This window comes from Phymastichus coffea, unplaced genomic scaffold (genome assembly GCF_024137745.1).
Source record: "Phymastichus coffea isolate CEN01 unplaced genomic scaffold, Cenicafe_Pcof_1.1 PCOF00028, whole genome shotgun sequence".
Classification (NCBI taxonomy): Eukaryota; Metazoa; Arthropoda; class Insecta; order Hymenoptera; family Eulophidae; genus Phymastichus; species Phymastichus coffea.
Genome location: NW_026706839.1, coordinates 2,869,910 through 2,896,623, shown reverse-complemented (window position 1 = coordinate 2,896,623; position 26,714 = coordinate 2,869,910). Strand labels below are relative to the sequence as shown.

Here is a 26,714-nt window from a genome sequence, read left to right as displayed (position 1 = left end):
TGGCAACGTTTAGGAGATGACCCGAATACCAGTATAGAAAGTAGGTAGTGGAAGGTAAGGGGATCTTTAAACTCGTTAAAAGGATCTGACTTTAATCGGCTAGCCTAGCAAATCGCCGGACGTTATGCCAGTGGGATAGAAAAGGAAGTATACACAGTGGTGCAGTGCTATAGAGTTTTGGCATCGGCTGAAACAAGATTACTATGATTTTGTAACTCCCAAGGGAGAGAAGATAAGGCTACTACTGCTACTGTACTCTCAAGCTAGCAATACTTCCAAGATCAGCGACTTCGTGGCTTATACAGATCGACTTTCTTCAAACAAAGTGATGCTTGCCGAAGCACTTGCTTGTCTCAGTGCTTTCGTCTTGATATAGGTAGTACAGTAAATGAAAAAAAAATTTTGTGTCCGATCGCCAACTAATTTCTTATTCTCCATCAATTTCAGAGATTTGAAAGATATTTCTTTTTTCCGTGGGCCGATATGAAAGATTTATGTTTATGCAATATGTTTCCATACTACATTTCATGCTAAAATGCTTTTTTATTTAGTTAAATATGTTTTGAAAAATAACAATGCGCAGGTGCGCCTGCTTTCCAATTTGCAATCAAAGCTTGTTAGAATTGTCGACTTTTACCAACTTAATTCCATTAAACCTACTAAATGATTATACCGGGCTTCAAAGTGAAATTTCAAAGAGGAAATCCGTCGCGATTTTACTTTGACTTGTTCAGTAATTATTAAAATGTAATTTACTTGGCGTTCGGAGTAGATCAACGCAACAAACAACAAAGCCGACTATGTTTACCCGTTTGCTCGTCACTTATTGAATTCGAAACCGAATCAACAGCATTACGTTTTATTTTTTACTTTGTATACTAATAAAACATTCCTCTCTTTCACTCTCTTTTTCTTTTTTATTCTCTTAATTATTAGCCTCTACTCCATTTTTAAAATCTTAATTCTAGCGCAAAGCAAGTAATGTAAATGATAATTGTATCATGCATAGATTTCATTTGATATGTGTCACTCATTGTCGTCCTACGTTATCGTAAACGTTCATTATATTAACCGATGCTTATCTTAATTCATCGATTAAACTATGGTATGCTTTTTCGACTATTTTATCTTGTTCGTTTAATTAGATATACTTAGAAAATCTGCCAATAAATATTGAAATTTCTAGTTACATATAATGATATAATCATTGCATATTCTGTTGGTGATTCCGTGCTCAAATTAATATTCTTAGCGTATAATGCTAGACGGAATATATCAAAATTGTTCCAATTTCATAATATGAAATCGAAATAGCATTTGTGATGCCGTTTTTATAACAGCTTTTGCGATTCATATACTTCTGCTGAAGTTATTGATAATTGCTACTTTAAGCTATGTCTTTGTGAGCCAACGAAAAATTGTACTAGTTTCCGTTATATATTAGGAAATACAACTAACGGATTGTAAAATCACGTTAATTGTTTTGTTCCACCTACAAATTTATCCTCATTAAGTGGGTTACGAACACGAATAATCAAAGTATTAAGTTTAGCAGTATACAGAAATGAAGTGGTGGCAAAGGGCGCACGAAACGAAATCAGCATGTAAACGCGCTGGCGACATGAAAACGGAAAATCGACGTAGGCAGGTACCGGTACAAGCGGTAGACTGTACAAAAGCGCAGTTACCTGTAATTAAAGACCTGACCTACCTAGATTTTTCAATTGCTCGTGCAGTGTTTTAAAAGCTTGCAAGTACTACAATGCCGCAGTGACCCGCTTCTTTATAAAGCTCGCATCGTGATGTTTCATGCCACTCTCTCGCTCATTGGAATTTCAGATTTTTTTTTTCTTCGTAACTTTTCACGTATCAAATAGATGAATCGTCGAGGACTGCTCTCCAATATAATTGGCTTTGAAAGAGAAGTTACTAATTAAAAGCCATCTCGATGGAGAGATCTACTTAAAGTGGTAGTACGTAGTTATTGGATTTTTTTTTCGCTCGCTCCTTGCTTCAAGTGAGGAACGAAGAGCAGGCCAATACAACGTATAAATTTACGGAAAATCAGATTGAAAAGCTGGAACTGTTTTCATACTCTTTGTGATACTTTTTTTCACTTAACTCGGTTTTTGCAGCTATCAAAAGTAGAAAAAGATATCTCGTATTTCTTCGCCTTGGATAATTAGAGATGGATTTTTTCCATTCATTCAAAGAATAATATTCAAATTGGACCCATTGAATGACAGTATTTTAATAAAAATGGATAAATTCAAATTGCTCGTAATCTGTGGAGAGCAAAATATTTTGAGTTGTTATTGGCCTGGTTTTCCAAGTTTCTCCATTAATTGCCACTTGAGCTACACATCAAATAGAAATGTAGCATTATAAAACGCAACTTGTCGTTATAAAACGCAATATCGTGTTTGCCAAGTAAAATAAACTTTCGTGGTGTACGTACATACTAAAGACAAGCCTGGCAGGTAGGTTAAAAAGCTACGGCATTGCGGCAAGGAATAAGGAGTCGCCGACTGGAGTGATGTAATGGGTCGTTAAACGACTGGCGCATTGGCGATGCATCGCATACACGCACACATGAACATAGCTTTGCTGTCTTTCGGGTCGTAGGGATGAACGACTTATCGACCGTTTCAATCCTCTCATGGTGTATGTGTGTAGGTGTGTGTGTGTGTGTGTGTGTGTGTGTGTGTGTGTGTGTGTGCGCGCGCGCGCGCGCGCGCGAGCGTGTCGGCAGGCCTCGCGGCGAGCGCGATTATCTGCATGCAGGTCGTTCACCTAAGCGGCGTGCGTCAATTCAAAGCAGAAAGAAAATTGCTTCTCGTTTTGTGGAGCGAGGAACCCGCTTTCCCCTTCTCTCTGGGCGCTTTCAACGAGTGCTTGTAAGTTTGTTCGCTCTAATATCAAACGACGTTTGTTGCAGCTCTCTCTTTGCCGAGCAACTAATCGTACAAGTTCATTGATTTTCGTGAGTAGTTTTGCGGCTGATATTTCATTTCCGCCGGTTTTAAAAAGTATCAAAGTACTTTCTAACGTATGGCATTTCGTCGTATACTTTTTAATGTACATCGATTGATGATTGAAAGCGCATTAACGAATTAATAGTATGATTGTTGGTAGGTTTCTTAAAAAATTTCAACCTCATATTTGGCCGTAAAGCATATAATTTTAAGACTTAAAATCCAATTCGATCATAATTTTATAATTTTACAAAGATCACCTAGCTAAGTGGAGTTTTGATTTAATTCTTACCTGACATTTGTCAATGTATAAAGTAACAATTATTAAACAATAAGAATAAACAGGCTCAGTATTTGTAGAGTAAACAGATTGACTTCAGGCTAGATAGATATTTATTGAAATGAAGTGCGTAAATCATTGACTGCTGGGTAAGCCTTGAAACTAACTTCCAGTCATCTAATTGAGCCTCGCCCAGAATAAACAGATTACTCTTTAGCTTTCTCCCTCTCGCAAGTATCTTCAACAAAGCCAACTAATTTTGTGACCCCAGCTCCCTCACGTCCTAACTCTTTATCCCCTCCACGGTCTACTAGTGACTAGCTTTCAAATACGCAGACTCCCGAGAGTGCAAGAGAACTGAGATTTCACCGTAGAAAGTCGTTGGACACAGTGACCATTATGCTAGACCATCGGAATGTCTAACGTTAAATCTTGGTAAGTGTAGTCTCAGCAATCATTTTGCTAATGCTTTTCGAACTACTATTTTTTTAGCAAATTAAATTCATCGACGTATTATAATAAAGATCGATTGCTGATTGATGATACTTTTGGAAAAGATTATGCAAGCAAAAATCATCACGTTCGCCAATCGGTCCAATGATAGCAGTAAGTAAATCCTAAATTCCGTGCGCTCGGTAAGATAGGCAACGAGGAATATTGACCAAAATCATTTCTAATATCATACCATTGCGTACGGACAGCTGGAAAAGGAACTTAACACCAAAACCTTTCACCCTATCGACTTTCAAGAATTGTGATGCTAGTTACTCACCAATCCAGGACTCTGATCAACCATGTATTTATATATTTTTTCAGTGTACATCATTTCTCGGAAAATGCATGTTTTTGTCAGCTGCTCAGTCGAACGAATGCTCGTTATCAGATGATCATCGTTATCAAGGTGCTTTCGAGGTGAATTACGACTCTGGTTTATTGTAGTGTAAGAAACTACGAGTAAATTACAATAACGAAGACACGCAGAAGTTTAAGAAGTTTTCGTTTAATGACTTGCATAGTTAAACCCTAAAAAAATTTATGTGAGATCTTCGCAGCAGTTGAAGAAGAAAATATTAATATTCCAATTGTGTCCGTGTTGCTGTAGTTACGTTATACTTATTACCAGTATTTTCATTATTACGAAACTATTTTATGTAAATATATGATTTCTAGGACAATGGAATTTTGAAAATAAAACATTATGTTAACATTACCTATTTGCATTTAAGATCGCGATTAACTTAATAATAAGTTTAAAAATATCTGACTCTGATTGGTCATTTGTATAGTTGAAATTTTAATGTTGAAATGTATCAGTCTTCGTACATTTAATCTCAATAACTAGGCTCTTTAATTTATGAATTACTGAAAGTCTCTATTCATTCAATTCAATATTTTTTCCATCGTGAGCATTGGCATCTTGTTAATGTAATCGTGAATGGAATGCATTACTCAACGGCAAAATCTCAGCAAAGGAAAATTCCCTATTAATGCGGAATATATCTGTCTTTTAATTAATTAAATGTAGTATCGTGGCCAGTTGAATGAGGCATGCGAATAAATTAGCTCGTTTCATTACCACTTCCGACGCACAAACGTGACGGCCGTCGGCGAAAAGCAAACGGAAAATTTTCGACGCCAAATTGCCTTTTCCAAATCAGAGGTGTGAGTGGATTATTCGATTTACCACCTGGGTACTCACGAATTTTCGCTGGAATTAGGCGTCGATAATGAAGATGAAAACACTTGCGGTGCAGATGTGGTTGCCGCACACCGGCTGTTTACTAATTAAAACCGTTCGTTCCTCGTTGTTTCGGTGCCCATAACGAATTTATTACACGTGTTTATCGCTCAGAGTTAGTTTGCCATGACTATTTCATCAAACTTCACGCTAACTCGATGGACATTCTCAGATGCCAATTATTGTACTTCTTATAAATAATATTGTTACACTGTAATCTGGTATGCCAACATCTTGATAATAGAGTCTTTTATATCTATTATTATTCAACAAAATTGTTAACATTAATGCAATTAATCGATTTTTTCCTATGCAAATTGAATTCTCGTTGGTTTTCGTTCCTAAGTCAATGTAAAATACATGTAATTTTCGGTTCGTGAAATCTGCGCCCAGCATTTCGACTGGAAAAACGGCATGCCGTGTTGCAAGACGTCATGGAGCGACAGTAAAAGATGCTGCATCAGCTGCAGCTTTACACTTCTTTTTATACGCGCATCACGATGCACAGCCTGTTTGTGCATTCTTCGTACTTTTAAGGATACTGAACTCGTTTCGGCCATATAAATTTGTCCGTAGCAATTCGATTTGTCGCTGCGTGCATCGCATCGATCGACACGTATATACGTATGCGCGGCGAAATGAAAACGCGCGGTTTCGAATATCAGACACCTATTGACGTTTGCTGGATTGCAGCGAGCGTAAACTCTGGCTAGCCGCGAAACGATACCAAACGACCGAATTTGTGAGAAACGTATAATGCGCCCGTCGGTAAAGTGCTTTTGTAAATCTAGCGCGTGCGTGTCGAGAGCATCGTGCAATAGGTACACTGACGTAAAGGAACGTGGAAACGAGCGCACGTGTATTTTGCGATTTTCGATCGTAGCAGTACCGCTGCCGTCGGAGAGAGCGCCCCGGCTACATTTTATTGTGTCGCCGTCGTCGTCGTCGTTGTCCTCGTCTAGGCTCATTGTCGTCGTTGCGAGAACGCCATTGTGCCGTTAAGGGTAGGTCTTTCTCCGACTTTGGCCGCTCTCTTTCCACCAAATTATTTGCAGCCAGAAGACACGGCGATTATGCTTCGGGGTGCATTGGCACAATTGCGTTTGAATAAAGATGCAACTTTTCTCATAAATACGGCAGTTTGAAGTCCAAAATATTTCTTCTGTTCGACTCCGACGGTAACGACGCGGCTTACTGCTGCAAGTTATTCCAGCATTATGGCCAAAAATCATTTGAAATCAAACGGACCTCGTTATTTTCTTTTAATCACCCACCGTTAGCAGAGCATTCGCTCCTGATATTTATTTTCAGGGATGCGATACATTTCACTGGGCGCGTTTTGTTCATTCGTTTGGTAAAAATTCTACACGCGCAAATATCTTTTACATACTAATTTTGTATTCGACGGAAATGGAAAGTCTGCTCTGCATAGATGCAGCAACATATTTCAAATGGAATTTTTCAAGGCTTTCAGAGCGGCTTTGCATATACGTGTATAACTGGAATAACTCGTGTGCTTTTAAGAAAAAAATTATTCATCAGAGATAAGCTTTGGTACATTACCAGGTGCTCCGCAAGTACCAGATTTCCCTTCAAACTCATGTTTTCCAACCTTGTGAGAAATACATTCTTTGAAATAAATCTCGAAGAGTAATGACGAATGAGGCAAAAAGATATTAGTCGTACATCGATGGATTATTAGCAGAACCGACGATTGAACGGCTATTGCGCGTTTGCTTTTGTTCTCGCGACTAGACCTGGTTGGCTCGCATTGGAATACAATCATCACTCCAGTCATAAATAGGTTTCATTATGCATTCGTCGTTATTAATAGCTTACCAATGGCACACTGCATAGAACAAATATTCTTAAGTACGCGATAAAAGATTAATATCTGCGCATCGCGAGTGATATTTAATTCATAGACTATTTATGGGAAACAATAAATATGAGCTCGATAAGCACAAAAAGAACATGAAAGTCGTGTAAACGAGCACGGAATCAGAGCCTAAAATTGCGCCCCGCCTGCCTATTTAACAACAGGAAAATTCGCGGATGTTAACATTTAGTTTTCACAGCTCATACGACGGTCATTTATTATACTGGAGACAAAAGTCGTACGCGAGCAAATGCGTTGGTAAAAATGTGAGTTTTTATTTTCAAGGCTGTTCGCAAAGAGTACACCGTGTAACCTCGCAAAACATTATAAAAAGCGCAGACGTTACGGACATGTTTCTAGAAATGCTCAGAATTTCCAGAAAAATATATTGCCAACACAAATGTAATTGAAACGACTCGAAAAATGTGTGTCACGATGCTGTCATCAAAGAATTATCGATGGAAATCCAATACCATTGGGTATTTTTGTGCGGCCGATCATTATAGGTTTCAATCACCTAGATTCGAAGCTTTGAATTTGTTGCTTCGCACGTAGACATAGATTGTGCCTCTCCTGAGCTTAGCATGTTATTAGCGTGTTTAAATATATTTAGAACATAACATTTGAGCAGCCAATGATAAAATTTGTTATCTTAAAAATCCTCGTTTGCGTATCATTGCTCATGGTAATATGATTTAGGGTGATTAATGTATATCTATACGTATATATATCGTTCGATTGATCTGTCGAATAACCGACAGAGAGCAACAGAAAATCTGAGAGATCATCGAAGCAGTGCCTGCAACGAATGTAACGACAAAAGCTCGGTAATCTCCATCGTCATGAATAATTGATTGCAAACGTCAGTCCGCCTATAGACGGCGTTGTTGAGTGAAGATGCGATCTCTCACCGACTCGCAAGAGCTATACGACTATGCGAGAGCGAAGCGAAGCTTGCAGTATAAAGAGTGGCACGTAGAGCAAGAGAGGGCAATCGTCAAAGCTCATCTTTGGCAGCAGCCAGTGTAGCTCGAGAGTCACTCGTCTTTGTGCCACTAGCGGCGCGAATGAGGCCGAGGAGTTTCATATATATATATATATATATATATACATACACCTAGATGATGATTATTCATCCCGTACGTTGTCCTTTTCTTTCTTCTCCCTCTTACTCGTTACCCCGGAAACTTGTAAGCTCTATTGATTGGCGTGTATTCAATCCTGTGCGCGATGCAATTGCAGAAATCTAAAGTCTTCGCAACATATACCGGCTTTGTTGTTTTCTTTCATTCTTTCTTTATTACGAGCCTAAGTGAAGTGACTGTTACAAACAGTGGCCAATTGTTTTTAACCTTCCTAGAGGCTTTCATTCGCTTTGCAATCTATGAGAACTTTTTTGATATTACACTTGAAGCGCTTAACGAGAGAGAATATTCTGGTAGGAACCAAAGGTCGAAAAGCAGAATGCATTTCGAGGACTTTGTTCAATTTGAATTTTACATGGAAACCATAGTTTTATAAAGCTTTCCAAAAAAATTATTTAAAACTAATATTTTATGTGATAAAAGTTTATCTTCAATTTTCCTTTTCAATAATCCATTTCTCATTCAATAATGGTTTCTAAGTCCATTGGAAGTTTTAAACAACGAAGCCTAATATATAACGCAACGTTCGGTTTCAAAATGTTAAATAAAAAATTAGCTGGCAAAATTAATGAGATCGATATGTTGATTTTTAATTAATCTGATAAACTATCGGCACATTTTAAAAACATTTAATAAAGTAGGAATCTTTACCAAAAACTTGAAATAAAAGTTTCACCGGAAATAAGTACAGTTTCATCTTTATCACGGCAATGATCGCTTGGACAATGATCAAATAACATTTCATATTGACTTTTCAAACTGCATCTTGCTTTGAACGGATATATTTCGACGCAATATAGAATTTTTTTATTTAAAGAGGATGCAGACTGAAATTGAATATGAATGACAACAGATGTTAAATATGATATCTACAGTTTTGCGCTTACAGTGAAATTAAATTGTTCACGAATTACAAATGTTTTGGGCTAGAAAATGTCAAGAAAAATTTTTTATGTTCGAAGCTTTTGAGGCCCCACACATCTACGGAATCATATTTCCGAAAATCGCATTTGCCTAACAAGTAAATTTGTTAATTTTACATATTTACATCTTCAGTGAATCATAATTTCGATGACAAAACTTGGTATCGCCGATCAGCAAAGAACAATGCTTTTTTAACAGATATAAAATAAAAGAAAAAATAACGTTCTATCATCATAAAAGCGCTTAAAACAAGCAAGGAAAATGCAATATATTTATGAGAAATGTATTTTTTACAAATTTTGTTAATAAAAATTGAGAAAATGAAGCCAACACAACTTGGAAATTAATTTGTTTGATGGACTTTATTACATCAGTGGACGACTTGTTTAAAGCAAACAATATTTTTCAGCAGTATTTTAATAAAAAGTATTTGAAAAAAGAATATCTGAAGTATTTAATAAAATATGAGATGTAGCAAATGCTTCAATATGACATTCAACCATAAATTTTCGCAATAAAATCGAAATCGTCATGCATTACGTGTCTCGTCCATGAAGCAAAATTGAGAGAATTTTAAAGAAAAGTTTTGACCTCTTTCCAGCTCTTAAAACTAGAGCTCTCCAAAAAGTTTTTGCACCTTTTGCCACATATAAAAAGAAGCAACTTTATAAGTAGCCATGCTCCTAAAACTTCGTTTCTCCTCACTATTCAAATTTGAATTAAGCGCATTAAACTCCAAAAAAGGACCACAAAAGCACATTTCCCGCACGATTATACTTGTTGCATAAAAGCTTAGATTTCAAAAAAAAAAAAAAAGAATTCAGATTGCAGCACAAAACAATGAAATAACAATAATATCCGCGAGCGTCGAAATCCGCAACAAAAGCATAGCAATTAAAAGTACTGCAGTTAAACTACCAAGTCTCATTAGGAGTGCAGACCGCGCGATCCTGGCACCTACACACATAGAGTTTCACAGAGTGTAACGACCGACGAGCGAGGCCGAAACGCCTCCGCGGGAAGTGGGGATCGATGGTAGAGCGCGCGCGCGCGCGCGAGAGAGAGAGAGAGAGAGAGAGAGAGAGAGAGAGAGAGAGAGAGAGAGAGAGAGAAAGCTCAGCGAGCCTCCGCCATCCTCTCGTCGGTTTGGCCTACTTTTCGTGCAACCCTCTTCTCTTTCCACCTCTCCTTCACTCGCTCGCCCTCTCTTGCACTTGCAATTTGCACGTCAAGCGCGCGCCACCTGTGCGGAAAATTAGCAAGCATGTTGCAGGGCTTTTTTTTCGTTCGCCGAGTGCACGCCAAAGAATTGCGTTCCAAGCTATACTGGCTCTTAATTATATGCAAAAGCTTTTTCCACGGGAGAGCAATGTTTATTACAAGAATGCAGATTTGTGGTTTAACGGCACATAACTTGTGAATTTAACAATACTCCATATAGCGTGAAGCTGAAAAAGCTTTTACAGATAGTCTCTGAACAAAAATAATCACGTTTTTCATTATTTTCTTACAAGCGCTAAACTGCCGAAATTAAAGGTTAGGCATGTCATGGCCTATTTAACATTAAATCGGTTTCAAAATTAAATTACCATCAATATACCACTCGAAACCTGAATGACCTTAGAAGCTTGTTTTGCAATGTCAATAATCAATGCACCAGTACGCAGCTTTTTTCGCTCGCAAAACTTGATGTCTTCTGTACGCGAGATATATTTTTCTTTTTGTTGAGCTTGTGTGCTGATAAACTCTTTTCTATAGTGCTTTCTCTTGGCAACTTGCTTTGAACTGCTTTCTTCCCTGAATCATCTTCCTTTTATTTTTGTTTTCTTAGATTTCATTTAAAAAATACTCGACATGGTCGTTTTGCGAGTATAAATCTTTATCGAAGGTGAAAGCAATTTTATTTGTTCAAGCGACGAGTGATTATAAATTAAAAAAAGATTCATACTGGCTTAATGGCGGCTGAGTTCAGCTAACGATTTTCTCGTTTTGCCATTTATTCCTATTCCGCGATGCGAGTGAATGTAGGTCGAGTCGCCCTCGCCGGCGGATTTGCTCGCGAAAAAGCTGATCGACGACCGGCTAAATTAGGTCTCATTTTCTCTCTCTCTCTCTCTCTCTCTCTCTTTCTCACTGCTCGGCCTCTTCAAGCGTTTCTCTGCGGTAGTCATTCGTTTGAACCTTAACGTGGATTTCATGACCAATGAAAAATGCATCCGCATTGCTTGTCTTTGTTTGAACTTCAGCGTTTCATATTTTACATGTTTTGCGATGACGATTTGTATAATATTATTTCTTACAGCTTCTAATATTTACAATATTACTTTGAAAAGAAAATTAAGTTTAGTTGACTTAAACTTGAAGAATATGAAATTAAACAATAAAATACTGGCTGATAAATTTCAACTAATTTCTAACATTTTCTTATCATTTTTCAATTACAGGGATTATTGTAAAATTTAAATGTTACATTAAAAATTATGAAGACCAGAACCTTAACTCCTTTTTACAATCACTATATTTTATTCAAAAACTGTTTTATCACCTTTGACATAATCCATGCCTAGCATTTATAACACTTTTTGCTGATTTTTGTAGAATATTGGTTATTTAATATCGTTGTGCTAGAATATGAAATACTACTGCTCTTGTAAAATAAATCTTTTTAATCATGATTAATGACAAAAAAATTCGTAATCTTATGAATTTTATAAAATATAGTATGCAAAAATAAATTATTGCAACTTGAAATAGCTAAATATTTTCTTAAATCATCAGTAACTTTTAGAAGGAAAATGATGATTTGTTTATTTATGTTTACCAAATAGGAAGTGTATAAAAAAATCTCATTATACATTTGTTGACCAGACTTGTACATACAATTAAATGTATTATCACAGATTCTATTATGTAAAAGAACGTTTAGCATAAGTCTTAATATTTAAATAAATTTCACATGCTGTTTTTGTAGCAATAAAAGCATTGTTTTAAAAATCTAAATTCCAACAGTTTATATTCGCTATTCATGTAGGTAACAGTTGCACTTTCTTTCTAGCACAATGATAAAAAGAAATTCACTTACAATTTGTGTTCATGTGTGCTACTTGCATAGTAACGCTGGATGGCTGACATGTTTGTACGTACGTGTCATATTTTTTAATAGAAATACGAAGCAAACTCGGTAAAGTAATCAATGGTGCAATTTAATATCTAACGGTGCGCGTTATTATAACCATAAAGTGATGTTTTTTCGCTTTCTTATTTACTTTTTCATATACATTCGAAATTTGATGTGTTTTCTCTCGAAGAAAGAATCAATTTCTACATATGCATTAGAAAAAACTATGCTATTCTCGCTTGTTAAAATTTTCAAGAAGTAAACTAATATTTGTACAATTCATACTTTGCTCTTACAATTATCAATCACCGATCGCAATTTGAATTTTGAATTCAATAAAAGTGCGCGAATGTAACGATCTATATAAATTATGTCTTACATGTAAACTCATAAAATAACTATTTTACGTTTTATTTATTAATTTTTTTGTTCTTTTCCTTTTTATGACTGCATATATATCAACGCTACTTTTTTAGGTACGTTTCTAAAGTTTGACGTTATCTTACACATTTCTAACTAGAAATCTATTTGATAAAACGATTATGCATTACGGTACGTGATAAATCTGACATTGATCCAGCAATTCTAATCCTGCAGTTAACTCGATTACTAAATATCATTGTTTTTTATTTGAACAATCTAACACTATACGATCCTGAGTAAAAAAAGATTTTTTTATCATAATTCTTTCTTTCTCTTTATACCAAGGCATCAAAATCTTTCCCGCTAAATTTTAATAAAACTAATAAGGTTATCACACGCTGGGCTATCATTAATAATTATTTTCGTCGACACTTGTGCAATAAATTTTGCATTATTTCTTACATGTCGAGCTCGAATAATAGATCACTTTTACATTCAGCCTCTGACTCGATATCAGAGTGATTATCAGTCTTCGCATTCTCCATGTCTTTAGTCACAACAGTGTTTTCGCTGTTGCGCTTTTGTTTACGTTTGTTTGCGCTACGTGGCGAACGTTCGATTTCCATATTGGCAGTTTTTTGCTTCTCTGTACGTTTATTGGTTTGATGAAGAATTGGTCGTACATCCGGTGTATTTTGTTCCAGCTGAGCTTTTACCTCCAATTTATACTTTTCTTCTCCCTCGGAGTTTTCGCTCTCACTCATACGACGCTCGTGTGCACGTTTCTTATTACGGAGCTTTCGTTGATTTTTCTTGCGCTGGCCCAAAATACTTGAGTTCGACCTACAACGTAAATTCACTAAGAACTTGAATGACTAATTGATATCGTTAAAACAACATTGACATTACTAAGACATTATAATATTATAAATTAATAGAATCATAAATTATGAAAATATTTTATGAAACTTCTAATCAAATCAATAGGCTCAATAAAAAAGAGAAGCCGACCTGTAAAGTTGACGAGAAACTACATCATTAAATCTGACAGTTTTCTTCAAGCTAGAACCCTCGGATTCAGAATTGAATTCATGAATGAAATCATTAAAAGTGACCATCGATAATGCGGCAGTGCTATCATCAATACTTGATTCTGAAATAGAACGTGAAAAGCGTGACTTCAAGATACTCTTGTGTCTTGTGCTACTATTACTACCAATACTGCTTGGAAGTTCATCTCCACTACTTTCAGAAACAGATCTAGATTGGATAAATTGCTTTTTTCTCTCTTCTTCTTGAGATTGTAATTCACTTTCGTCTTCGTGATGCTCATCTTCATCATCCGAATCCAAACTTTGAGAACCTACACTTACAATCACCTCTGTTCCTTTTCTAATCACTTCAACATTTTTGTCGGTTTCTAACTCTGGATCTTCCTGAAATCGAAAATAAAGACATTGTGAATATGTTTAAAAAATGTTTTATTTGTTAATAAAAAAATATTATTTTAATATTTACCACAAGTGCTTGCAATTTATTTTTTATAGATGCAGCAATAAAAAGCTCTTTGGCTTCCATATTTTTTTCATCTATACCAGCAAAGTAACGTGACAGATACTTTGGATTCTTGATTTTAACAGATATCACAACATTATTGTCCCATGGCTCTGTGGTCAAGGTGTCAGGAATAATTTCATTATTATCTACTTTCAAACACAGTGAATAGTAAACAGGGAAAAATCCAGCTCCAATAGATGTGAGTAAGATATGAAGACCAGCATCATTTTCTAATGTGGTATGCTGTATAGACTCTGCATCAACATTTTTTATATGTATTGTGATTGCTAATACATCATCATATAGATTGCATGTAAATGCTGGAAGAGAATACTTTAAATAGGGATTCATGAAATTCTCTGATAATTCACCACTTTCACTAGTCCTTAATGCTGCATCATCACAATCAATATCTACCTTATCACCATTAGATTTATCAATTGAACTATCTGGTAACTTTATGGAATCACTTGAATCTTCACTTTCTTCATGGTTGCCATTCATTTTTGATTCTGGCACAGGACTACCATGATCACTTTCAACACCGCTATCTTCTTTTGTATCAGCCAAAACTGATACATCTCGAATCACAGGTAATGTTACAGTTAACTTTTTCAGCTTAGAATCAAATTTGGCATTACCTTTGTCAGGATCAACTTTATACGATAAAGGTAATTCTAAATGATACTTAGCTGGCCTTTCACTCTTTAATGACAAGTGACGATCTTGAACATCTAATGTAGCATCTGCAGCAGATTTCAACAATGGAAGATTGATAATGATAACCAAATTTTTAGGAGTTGCCACATGCATTTTGGCATCCTTAGTTTCCATAAACTCATCCATATCAATATTACTTTGATGTTTTATAAAAAAGGTTGGTATTGTATATTGTGATTCATTTTCAGTCTTAATGTCTCTTGTATGAAAATATTTTGTAGTTGGTGGAGCTTTTGCTGGTTTTTTCTCAGTAAGCTTCAACCTTTTTTCTCTTTCAGCATCATAGCTAGATATAAGTTTTTGATATATGTCTGGCTCTATGTCTAATTTTTCAGCTGGCTTTTCACAAGGTTTTCTGAGAACTGTGGGTAGACTTACTCCTTTATAATTCATTTTGGGAAATTTCACATTTTTACGATCTAGTTTGACCTTCAAAAACAAAATATATAAATTATTTTGTAAAAGTATAAAATTATTATCAATCATTTACAATTTAAATTTAACCAAGTTATGAAGTATTGAGTAACTTCACTTACAATATCTAAAAATGAAATTAATTAACAAGGTTTTTATCAAAGAAACAAAAGATCATTTTTAAAATAAACAAAAAACATAATGCTTTAAATAAATTACAAGAATAACATTCACAAATAATTTTTCAATGTTTCATTCATAATATACAACAGTATAATAAATTTCTAGAGAATTCTGTGTTCAAATACATCTCATCAGCTGCTAACCTCACTTTTATTTCCAGAAAAAATTTTGGAGCAAAATATTCGTATATTCCAAAAATGAAAGTTAAAGCAACGATCATAAATGTCAATGGTAAAATTTAGTTTTTTTGTATAAAAAAAATGACAGTTGTCAATAACAATTATCAAATAAAAAATAGTAATAACTACTAAAATTATGCATTTCAATAATTTTTTCATTCAACAACAGAACTCGTGACAAAAAATATACTGTCTGTCAACTAAGTAATCTATCTGTTCATGAACTCCTTAATTTGATAGCCAAATACGGAAGTATCTAGGTTTCTATTAATAAAATGGAGTATCAAAGTAATGACACGTTGTAAGCCACAAATATACAAACGATAACAATTGTAAACCATTCACTACGAGCAAAAAATCCGTTATTACTCAATTATTGTAGCTACATAAAAATTGACGTTTATACTATTGCTTTTACGTATTACGTAAAGGCAGTAAATGCATAGAAAGCCTCGCGAAAAAAAGGAGAAAATTTCTAAGCAAAAATTGATAAGACCCGTTATAGTATGATCAAAGTGACAGCCGCAATTTGATCACCTTGAAGTTCTTCTCCACACCGTCCATCGCGGTATCATTGACAATTTTCCGAAACCTGGAGTTTCTTTCGGCAAGGTGAAGAGTATCAGGATGAAAGACAACGTCGAAAACACGACAGCGAACGTGTTTCTTATCGAGGTCGTCCCTTGGTGGCGACAGTACATGAGGAATAGACCAGCTGAGTCCATTATCTACGGCAGCCGGTTGATGACTCGGTTTGTCGACGCACTCGTTCTTGGTTACATTGATGAAACATTTGCTTCTACCATCGAGGCTCGTTTTCAGCACATAGCCGGGTTGAGGTTTGACGAATGTCACTTGAATGCCTCGCTCGCGTTCTAACTGCGTGATTTCGGCTTCGTAACGTGCTCGATTCTCCGGGTCGGTCACCTCGTCGGCGTACTCGCGTAACAGTTGTCGGAACTCTTCCTTCTTCATGCAATCCGTCAGCGCTTTCAATTCATCTTTTGTCACCTCCAGCTCCTCCCAATCACGTTTCCGTTGCTCCTCGTATGCATCCATGTTTCACTTGCTTTAGGCAATTTGTTACTGAGCCAGAGCGCCGCCGCTCGCTGTTTCTAGGCAGTCTCTTTGCGGGATAGACATATATCTGTGCTATGTTTACTAATAAAAAGTCTGTGGCTCCCGTATGTGTACGTGTGTGCCGGAGCCTTTTAACCGTCTAAGTTTACCGAGAGGGGAAGGGTACGTATGTGTATATGTACATACGTCCGTATATGCGAGAAGCAACTGCGAAGTGCGACTGTACACTACCACGTGGACTTGTACTACGTGTCGGACTCAGAACTTGCGATGTGACTTGTTTGCGACTGCGCGCCGGCCGGTATGTACATGACTACGTGGAGGCGCCACAAACAATTCTGTTTTGAAATTTCTCACAACTTTGCTACTTAATTTTTTTTAATTTAAAAGACTTTCTACGTTTTTCTACACAGCAGTTATTTCAATACTTTAATTTACAAAGTTATTGGTAGTGGTTGATTTGTATGTGAAAGCTTCAATAGAAAATAAAGCGTGTGTTGCCATAGATACCAAATCAATAGATTGCTTTGGTCTAAACTCAACGAAATCAATAATGGTTGATTGATCTTTCAAAATAGATTAATTTTTACCATACTTCAAACATATAATTAAAAAGTGAGTTTTGATTAATAGCCAAAGGAGTAATCAAACTTGCAGCGATCATTACGTAAAAGCGTTCGTAACTTAGGCTAATTTCATGTGCAGACGCGTTTGATCACATTAATTCATGTAAAACTACCTAAAGCTTTTCAATGTAACTGTGGTTGCGGCGTGAATTTGACGCACGCTGCACGCACAGTAAAAACATACACGAGGCTAAATTGTACAATTGAAAGTGTATGCATACATGTGCGTAGACTTTCCAGCTCTATTTAGCCGTTCACGCGTGCGTTATGCTCTCCTTTTCCGAGGTGGCTCGGCAGCAAACGTTCGGTCTACGTGTAGACGAGAAGGTATTATGCTTATCTGCGAATAATACCGAGAGCTACTTTCACGACACACCTGTATTTTATGCTCGCCTATTCTCGCTTGGAATCTTCGGGCACCTTAACAGATATTCTATGTAATCTTGCACGAGTGCACGACTAGCTTGGTAATAAATTAATGCTTAATCACGAAAGCGCCTAAACCTTATTATTTTCTACTAATGCAAACTAATGCTGCGCGGCATACGTGAATTAATGGATTTTCTTTCAAGCACAAAAGAAAGTGAAAATGATATACTGTCAGGTAGTTTATGACTTTACGAGCTTTGCATACGAACATTCTACTTACAGCTAAGTAAAAGAATTCCGATTTCTTTTTTTTTTTCTTTTTTGCAAACGATCTTGAGCGAACCGAAATATCGTGTTTGACTAAACTGTCTTTTACTACTAAATCTACAACTGAAATCGAATCATTGAGTATTTTGTAGTAAGAAAAGGACGATTGTCCAAGCTAATAGCACCTATGCAAATTTGCGTGCATATCCTATTTCAAAAATCATATTTATTTTCAAGCTGTACATGAACGATTAAAGCATATATGCATCTTTTTAATATTTTATTGAAAGTACAGGTGTTTTTTTGTTGTTTTTAAACGGAAAGTCAATTTGTACATAAATATACTTATTTCTGTAAACTTAAAGTATTATCATTTAACAGAAGACCATGAGTCACCACAAAGTTTAAATGCATCGGATAACATGAAATGAACGAATGTAAAGTGCTCGGTAAATAGAGGTGTTTGTAAATAATATTTATAATTTGAAATCATTTATCGAATATACATTAATGCTAATACACACAGAACATAAATCAAATGAAACAATATAAGTAATTCATTAAGGCTCATGCCAAACGTAATATCAACAAAATAGAGTCTGATAGAGAAACGCGAAAGAGGTTTTCGTCTTGATTTTTCTCGTAGAAAAGATTAGTTTTTCAAACATCAAAATTTTTGAATATTATAACAATTTTACACCAACGAAAGAATAGAGTTTGATGAGAAAATGTTAATGAGATTTTATTCTTGATTCTTGTCTGTAGAATCGATTAAAGTCATTAATTGTTCAAGAATTATGCTTAAAAAACTTTTTGTAAACAATTAGGAATGATAGAAGAAAAAGTACAGATATTTTTATCCTATTTATAAATATTATGGTTAATTTGGAATTACCTCATCCGGGTTTGTCATGAGTTTTAATGGGTTAAAAAAATTGTGGCATTATCGTGTATCAGGAGACAATTTTATTACATATGTTTATTTTAAAAAAGTAATGAATAACTAACGTAAACGCTTAAAAATAATGCTTGTTGTATATGAAACCATTTTCAATAAAAATGTAAAATTTATATAAAGAGCATGTTTTTTCAAAGAAATAAGTCTGTATTCACTCCAAGTTGTAATACGCTGGTTAAAAATTCTACTGCTGAATCTATACGCTCACTGGCATCGGAACGCTGAATATTTCATAATAATAAAACGCTAATTGTCTAGACTAGTAATCCCACTAGAGTGAGTCACCGGTGTGTCAAACAATGCAAAGAAAGGCCTAGTGAAAACTTTTTTTCTTGCAAGCTATACGAATGGCTATAGGCACAGAGAGTCGTGTTTTTAAGCGAGCTTTTATATGGGGAGGCAATCAATACTGTAATATAACACAAAACCACTTTGCATACACTACGAAAAGGAAGAAACGACGCACTCGCAAGCTTTTCATCGGCAAGTACAGTCGCATCCTACAAAAAAACACATCAAATCGTGCACAATCGGCGAGCAGTCGAGCGACGACGACGTAAAAGTGGGGAGAGTCGTGCTGCACGTGGGGGGATGGGCCCCGAGTGTTTTGCCCGTTTGTGACTGACCCACTGACATTCTCCTGCGCGCGCTAGCCGCAAGCGCACACACACCCGCGATGACGACAAACGTCGTAAAGTGAATTTCAAGTGTAGTAGAGCAGAAACGAACGGTAAACATGCGTGTGTGCAGAAGTATCTCGGCGTTGGTTTGCCTACTGCTGACCACTGGATTCATTGTCATCACTTCGAAGTTAGCGTTGGTCGACGATCAAGACGACGAGAATTATGTGGATTTCGCCGCTGAAGCATCCTATCAGAGCGAAGATTTTTACGAGGCTGAAACTATAAGCGTTGTGTCTTCTTCTACGGAGACTTCGAGGGTGAGTGTTGCTTAATTATCGCACGTGTCATTTCTCTTCACCAGTTTCTCCTTTGTATTTCGCTTTGCGCTCGAAAAAGAATTATGAACGCATATATGGTGATGATATTTATTTTTGGATATAGCTGTTTTTGATACTCGACCTTTAAAGTTCAGATCGACACGTAAAATCTTTGATCGATAATCTGGGTTTTTTTCTCTTGGACCTTGTATGGCTTTAAAACGGAGTTCCCGTAGATTAATCAAATCATATAAAATAATTTTTTTTTCTTTGCCAACTATGAACGTGGATAGACTGACGCTTTGGTCATTATTCATTTCACGGATAAACACTTTAATTCTTCCGAGAGGTTTCTAGGATGAAATATCGCCTTCGCGATAGGACGGCGATTAATATTCGATTATCTAAGCGCTCACTCATCAAATGTAAATCTCAACAACGCACGCGTGCACTGTTCACTGGTTGCCATTGAAAAATAAAGCTATGGCTTTCGAGGCAGATTATCGTCGATTACCAAGGAAAGTGTAATGTGCATGCACGAAAGTTTTACGGACAAGAAAGCGAAAAGTCCGCAAAAGGAGGAACGTCGCGCTTTCCACGCTTTAGCTTGAAAATTCGCAGAAAGTCTCTGCCAAAGTTTACGCAACGGTCGGCGCTTTTCCATGTGCGCTGCAGCTGCGTTTGCAACGCATAAGAAATTATGGCATGTGTACATTCGCGGCAAGGCGGTGAAAGCGTTTTTCCTTTACATATACCCACAGCTGTCTTGCATGTACGTTTTTCTCTATGACGCTTCTGGATAGCTTAAGCAACTGATGCAGCTCTATTCTCAGTTGTATTAAGGATGTAATGAGTCAGGCGCGTTGAAATATAATGGGATATGCAGACGTGCCTGCGGGATATTTAAGTAGTCGTCGAGTGAGAATTTTCAGAAATTCGCTACTAAGCTAAATGAAATTACCGTTCATTTTTCTGTTTTACCCACATGAAGTTGAAAGACAAAAAATTGTTTGTTTATTCGAGCGATGAAAATCACGGTGAGCGTAATTTGTCAAGAAATCGTTACCCAATCCAATCGAAGGAGAACAGACGATTGAAATGCATAATAGCAGCTCTCCACCGCGGGCATTTCAAAAGATTACGAGGCTGTAGTTGTCGGGTAGCCCAATTAAGGAACATTAATTTGCGCAACGCAGAAAGGCCTCGAGGAAAATGTTGTTATTCTACGAACCTTGGGCTTACACACGCATATTCCCTCGGACTCGTGAAACTTACAGTTTATTTTTTGTCGCCAAATGGCATCGCACGCATATGGCAAGAAAATGCGCTCACGGCGGGTGTGTCGTATGCCGTAATTTCTCGACTAATAGGTTCACTTCTTTTATTTTTTTTTATCGGTCCGAGCTCGCGGAAAATTGCCTTTCGTGTTTTGCACTCGACAACACAGATTCTTTGTTGGTTGACTTTTTTCTGTTCCGTCCTTTTGCGCGCCGCTTGTCTTAATTTAGATTTCAAATTGTCTACTACTTATCGTTCATGACAAGAATTACCAGAGCATATATGTACAAAATCATCCTGGAATTATGTTATTTTATCCGATTAAGTTGTAAATTTGGCATGTGAACTTTATACTCCAATTGAATTTCAACCCGAACAAAACGACGTCGTTAAGTTCAACGTCATCATTAATTCAACTGCAGAGAATCTCAAGGAAAATAATTGCACGCGACTCCCTTTTTCCTTTGTCAAACAATCGTTCGCATTGCACAACTCCAACTCTGATTTCGTTCCAGCGTTTTTTTCCCCGACGTACAATTATCCCACTCCATCATCCCATCACCTTTCATTTTTCGAGCAGCGATGTGAGTCTCAGTTATAAAACGTCGTTCGGCAGATGCAACGTTACGTGACACCGTCGTTAGCAGAGCTCGGCGAACATGGAATACCGCCAGCCACAAACGAGCACATATTGATGGTAACGAGGGTGCCAGGTGCAGGCTCCGAATTACTCGTCCTCATTCTTCAAAGACTCCAAGGCTACAATGCCTTCAAACATATAAGACTGCCGCCCGGTGACGAGGGCACCCTCAGCAATCTACAGCAGGTATTCTTTTTACGGCTACATTGATATATTTAAATTCCTCTCCATGAAATGGAGCTCGATAATATTGATTAATGTGTACTTCATATATCATATTGGCTAAACTTTTCTTTCGAAATACGTATCGAATAGCAGGCGGATCAAATAATTATGCATCGCAAAACTTACGCAAACGCTCGAACAAGATAGTTTGAATACAAAAATCGCTTTATTTTAAAACAAAATAAAACCCTTTGTTCGTAATAAAATAAATATAGAAAGCTTTGTACATCATAATACATTTAAAGGTTTTAACACCTGACGGACTCAATTCTATATACCGATGATATGCTCGTAACTTACGTAAGTAAAAGTTATCTTTGAAAACTTGGGCTATCGACGTAAAGAAGCGCAACACTTGTATACTTACTGCGCGATAGTTAAACGTAGAATTAATTGTTGGTCAACAGTCGTATTTTCCAAAGGAAAACACTTTTTCTCGTTTGGGTGATTATAAATCGAATCGCATAAGGTTCGATTAGAGACGTTACACGGGCGGCAAGAAACGGCAGTATAACAAAGTTAATGTCTCACAAAACGTGTAAATACACAAAGGTAGCCGCATCCAGCAGTCGCGTCCTTGTTAGAGTTGAGTTTTTTATTGTCCGATCAGCGACGAAAAGAAAAAGAAAGGGAACTTTCTGGAAATGTCGTGCAGCACAGAGTAAATTACAAAACGTGTTCTGGGATTGTAAGGGTAGATTGCTTTTTCTTTTCTATGTAAGGCGTGGCAATTATACCAGTGAGGAGTTTCTGTTTAGCGGTGCCTAATTGCTCGAGTCAGTTAGTCCATTGGGAAACGCCAATATTTTCGAAGCGAATAACTCGCAAGGGCGCTCAATGATCATTCTCGGCGGTGGCTTTCGTTGAAGTTGCGCCTCGGCTTTTCTGTATATGGGCACAGGCGCGCGGCCGGTGCATCCTTCATATATATTCATCGATACGATACTAAGAGCGAGTGAACGCTGCGACGAGTGTATTGTGCAGGTGTGCGCAGAAGTGATAATTGTGCACTACTGCACACGGCTACACGAGCCGAGAGGACAACTTTCTTCTTACGACGCGGCTCTCGGCGATCTTTTATTCTCATAATTGTCGTTTGCGATAAACTTGGAATGGTAAAATATGGCGAGTTGTCCTTGAATGTACGCCAATCGAAGACAGAAAGCGGCCAATAACATTGGAAGCTTCCAAGAAGAGGATTTCCATTGTACGAAGAAAGGCAGCTGAGATCAGGGCATATCTCTGTTATGTAAGTTGCATGCACGTGATGAGCGTGCACCGGCCTCTTTGTTCGCCGATGGCGTTCTTTTCAACTTTCGACGAGGTGCGCAAGCAGCTTAAACTTTCTATAAGGTCGCTTCTTCGTGTCTACTCCCCTCTCACGGCCGCTTTATTACCAAACCGTGATCAATAAAGTGTACCTCTCTCTCTCGCACGCGATCATTTCATTTGTGCAATGGTGCGATTTTATCTCGTTCATAAAGCTTCTTTAGCGAGGAATTTATGTTTACGATCAGAACTTTACGATTGTTTACGCAACCACCTGGGTAATGAAGGCTATTGAAATGCGCAATGACGAAGAAAAAAACAGGATAATGTGCATTAATGTAGTCCGCTTTCGTTTGTTCAAGATGTTTTCTCGTGTTCGTCCTTTCGCGGGTGACAAAATCGATTCTCTTGTAACGCGTATCGAGGACGTATGTACTCGAGTTTCCAATGTGGCAATCCAGCGTAAAAAATCCTATATGCTAATGTATACGAGTATTCGATGGAAGGATTGGAATGTTGCGCGTTAATGAATTACTTTCTGATGTATTTATATCCGTTCGAAATCTTTTCTTGTATTTTTTTATCAGGAGCTGTTAGTCGAAGAAATAACGAGTATCATTAGGCAAGAGGCCATACCGTTGTCGTTTGATGGTGACGTACGATTCTTGAATTTCTCCGCTTATGGACGACAGGCACCTACGCATATATCACTGGTACGAGATCCATTAGATCCGAAAACCTTGGAGAAGTATGCACAATATTTTTCTTTTCGTTAGCAGTAATTGTTTAATATGAATGAATGGGATCGCCTGATGAATATGATCAGTTAGAACTGATGGTAGATTATACTTGAATAATAATCTACAATTAAAATGCTATCGTAATAATACCTCATCTTTTAGTGCTATGAGACTACTGAATCCAATTAAAATTCATAATGCCTAATGAACTCATCGTAAACAGCTACTTCAATATTAATTCATAATTATAATCTATTCTTTGCTCGCGATTGAGTTGTCAATTAAACAATACTGACAAAAACATTCGATTATAAAAAAACAGTTGCTATATGCATCAAAAACCTACTCAGAATTAATCGTATATATTTTTTAGCTAAAAAGTGTAAATGAGTTAAAAAAGCGGCTATTTGATATCAAAAGAATCAAGTTTTTTTTTTTCGTGTAAATTCCTTTAGAGATTGTCGATCATTGCGGAGTTCAATTTGCATGCGCATAAAAATCAAATGGCGCACATTTTTTCTCAAAGAAATCCATTAGACGTGCTATTTATTTTGGATCTTGGGTTATTCCGTCCTCATCAAATATTAATAAAGGCAACCAGCGAGGGCCACCAGCGAAATCTTAGATTCATGGCTTGTTCGTAGGTTCAAGAAAGGCGATTCAGCAACAATTTACCGAGGATCCATATCTCACTTTTGTGGACATGACCCACGTTGTTCGTGAGTATTTCTTTTTTTTTTCGATAACTATAACCATACGTTTCTCCACGTCACATTCTTACGACATGCAAAAGTCAAAAATAGATATATGTTGAAGTATAGGCGTTATATTAAGAGAGAAAGAGAGATAATCTGGAAATTTATTGACACTGTGATTTAAAATTAGTTACAAGAGGATATTTTCATGTCTATAAGCGATTCTTAACGATTATATCGACACGCAAAGTCGTAACCATGAATATGGTAAAACTCGTGGCGATAGATCGTTGGTACATGTTTGAGGAACTTCACACTGTTGTGATTAATAAGTCAATTAATGTCGTAAAATCAGAAAGTTATGTTGAACTAGGTCAACTAGCAAGTTTAACATGAATAATTAGATAACCCATAACCCTCATTAATCATTAGTTATTAATTAAACAGACATCATAAAAAAATTAGCCTACCATTCGTTGCATCACATAAGCAAATCATGTCTAACAAGAAATCAAGAGCAACCATCCCGTAGGGGTACGAGATAGAAAATTCCTGTGCTCGGAAGCACCTCGTACACCTATTTGCGTTACGCAATACTCTCTCTCTCTCTCTCTCTCTCTCTCTCTCCTCTCTCTCTCTCTCTCTCTCTCTCTCTCTCTCTCTCTCTCTCTCTCTCTCTCTCTCTCTCTCTCTCTCCTCTCTCTCTCTCTCTCTCCTCTCTCTCTCTCTCTCTCCTCTCTCTCTCTCTCTCTCTCTCTCTCTCTCTCTCTCTCTCTCTCTCTCTCTCTCTCTCTCTCTCTCTCTCTCTCTCTCTCTCTCTCTCTCTCTCTCTCTCGTTCGTACCGCGATCAAGACGTCTATTACGCGCTCAATCACGTTTACGGATACATTCGTGAAGTGTCTGTAGCTTTCCGCATGTTTACGTTATGCGTAATGCGATAGTTGGTCAATTTACATTTTACGGCGTTATTTACCTCTCTTGCTTTTTTGTTTTATTTACATTTAGCGTGAGAAACAATGATTGGGCGCTTGAACAAGCAAAAGCTAATGTACTCAGCTGGTATCCGGTCGTTGGCGTTTTGGACTGCATGGATCATACCGTGAAAGTACTGGAAAAGTCTTTTCCTTATTTCTTTGAAGGAGCTTCCTACTTGTATGATAAAATTAGTGAGTTTGTTTTCTACTAATACACGTAAAATGAATGCATTTTTACGATAATTTTTATGATTTATATTATTTGTGATAAAATTCAATTATTGTACAGAATATGTTAGTCAATACTTAAAAAACCAAATAAATAATGCATGTTTAACTCGATATGCAGATTTTTGCATATTATTGAAATGATTGTAAATCCTATTGTGAATCGATAGTTTTCACAAGTTTGAAAATTAAGTTTCAAGACATTATATTTTATATTCCACTAAAAAGTAAAAAAGTTAATGACATTTTTTTTTCAGAACCACAAAAAAAGGCAACCGAAGTGTCTTCTACTTTGAAACCACTTACGAAAAAGCGTTTGAAAAATCTTTTGAAGAAAGAAGTACAATTTTATGAATGGGTAAAATCGCGACTTCTTAATGCAACAACGGAAAATGGATGAGTGGCATTGATCAATAGACATAGTATTAAAATAATTGTGTGTAAAACAAGCAACTCTGAATGTGATACAAGAGATTTGCCAGTAAGAGATCTAGTTTATCGGCCGACGAGATGCCGACAGCTTTACGCGCAGCAGAAACGTACACGTGCTGACATCTTGTGATATTCAAGAAACACATTATTACATAAAATCGTGTAGAAGTTCACCAAACATCCGTTAGAGTAAAAGTATTTATATGCATTTTTTACGCTAAACAGAAAAAAGTATTGTTATATATGCCAGTCAACAAAAACATTGTAAAATAAATACATTATTATTAAGAAATGCATTTGTTGTACAAAATCATTAAATTTTAGTACATATATTTTCCAAGGTACAAAGCTAACATTTGTATAAAGAAAGGTACGTCATTTTGTATAGAGCAAACTTAGAAAAACAATTTCAATATGAAAGTGAAAATTAGACATTGATTGTCTATACGTGTGACATGTAATATTGTTCGTGACACACAATTGAATATGAAAGTCAAAAAGATCGTATGTTTATGTA

At 36.6% G+C, this 26,714-nt stretch overlaps 2 protein-coding genes across 2 annotated transcripts; one reads left to right on the top strand and one right to left on the bottom strand.

Annotated features, from left to right (window-relative positions):
- Positions 1-11,447: 11,447 nt before the first annotated feature.
- LOC131675727 (protein kintoun) lies at positions 11,448-16,761 on the bottom strand. The gene is made up of 4 exons (XM_058954835.1): positions 16,013-16,761; positions 13,941-15,128; positions 13,434-13,858; positions 11,448-13,265 (listed from the first exon to the last, which is right to left on the bottom strand). The coding sequence occupies exons 1-4, from the start codon at positions 16,532-16,534 to the stop codon at positions 12,881-12,883; spliced, it is 2,520 nt and encodes an 839-aa protein (XP_058810818.1). The 5' UTR covers positions 16,535-16,761; the 3' UTR covers positions 11,448-12,880.
- A 2,595-nt stretch (positions 16,762-19,356) lies between these two features.
- On the top strand, positions 19,357-26,172 carry LOC131662723 (heparan sulfate 2-O-sulfotransferase 1-like). Its single transcript, XM_058932581.1, has 6 exons — positions 19,357-19,715; positions 21,610-21,819; positions 23,715-23,875; positions 24,512-24,586; positions 25,569-25,729; positions 26,023-26,172. Exons 1-6 carry the CDS (start codon positions 19,512-19,514, stop codon positions 26,163-26,165), a joined length of 954 nt encoding a protein of 317 aa, XP_058788564.1. The 5' UTR covers positions 19,357-19,511; the 3' UTR covers positions 26,166-26,172.
- Positions 26,173-26,714: the final 542 nt, after the last annotated feature.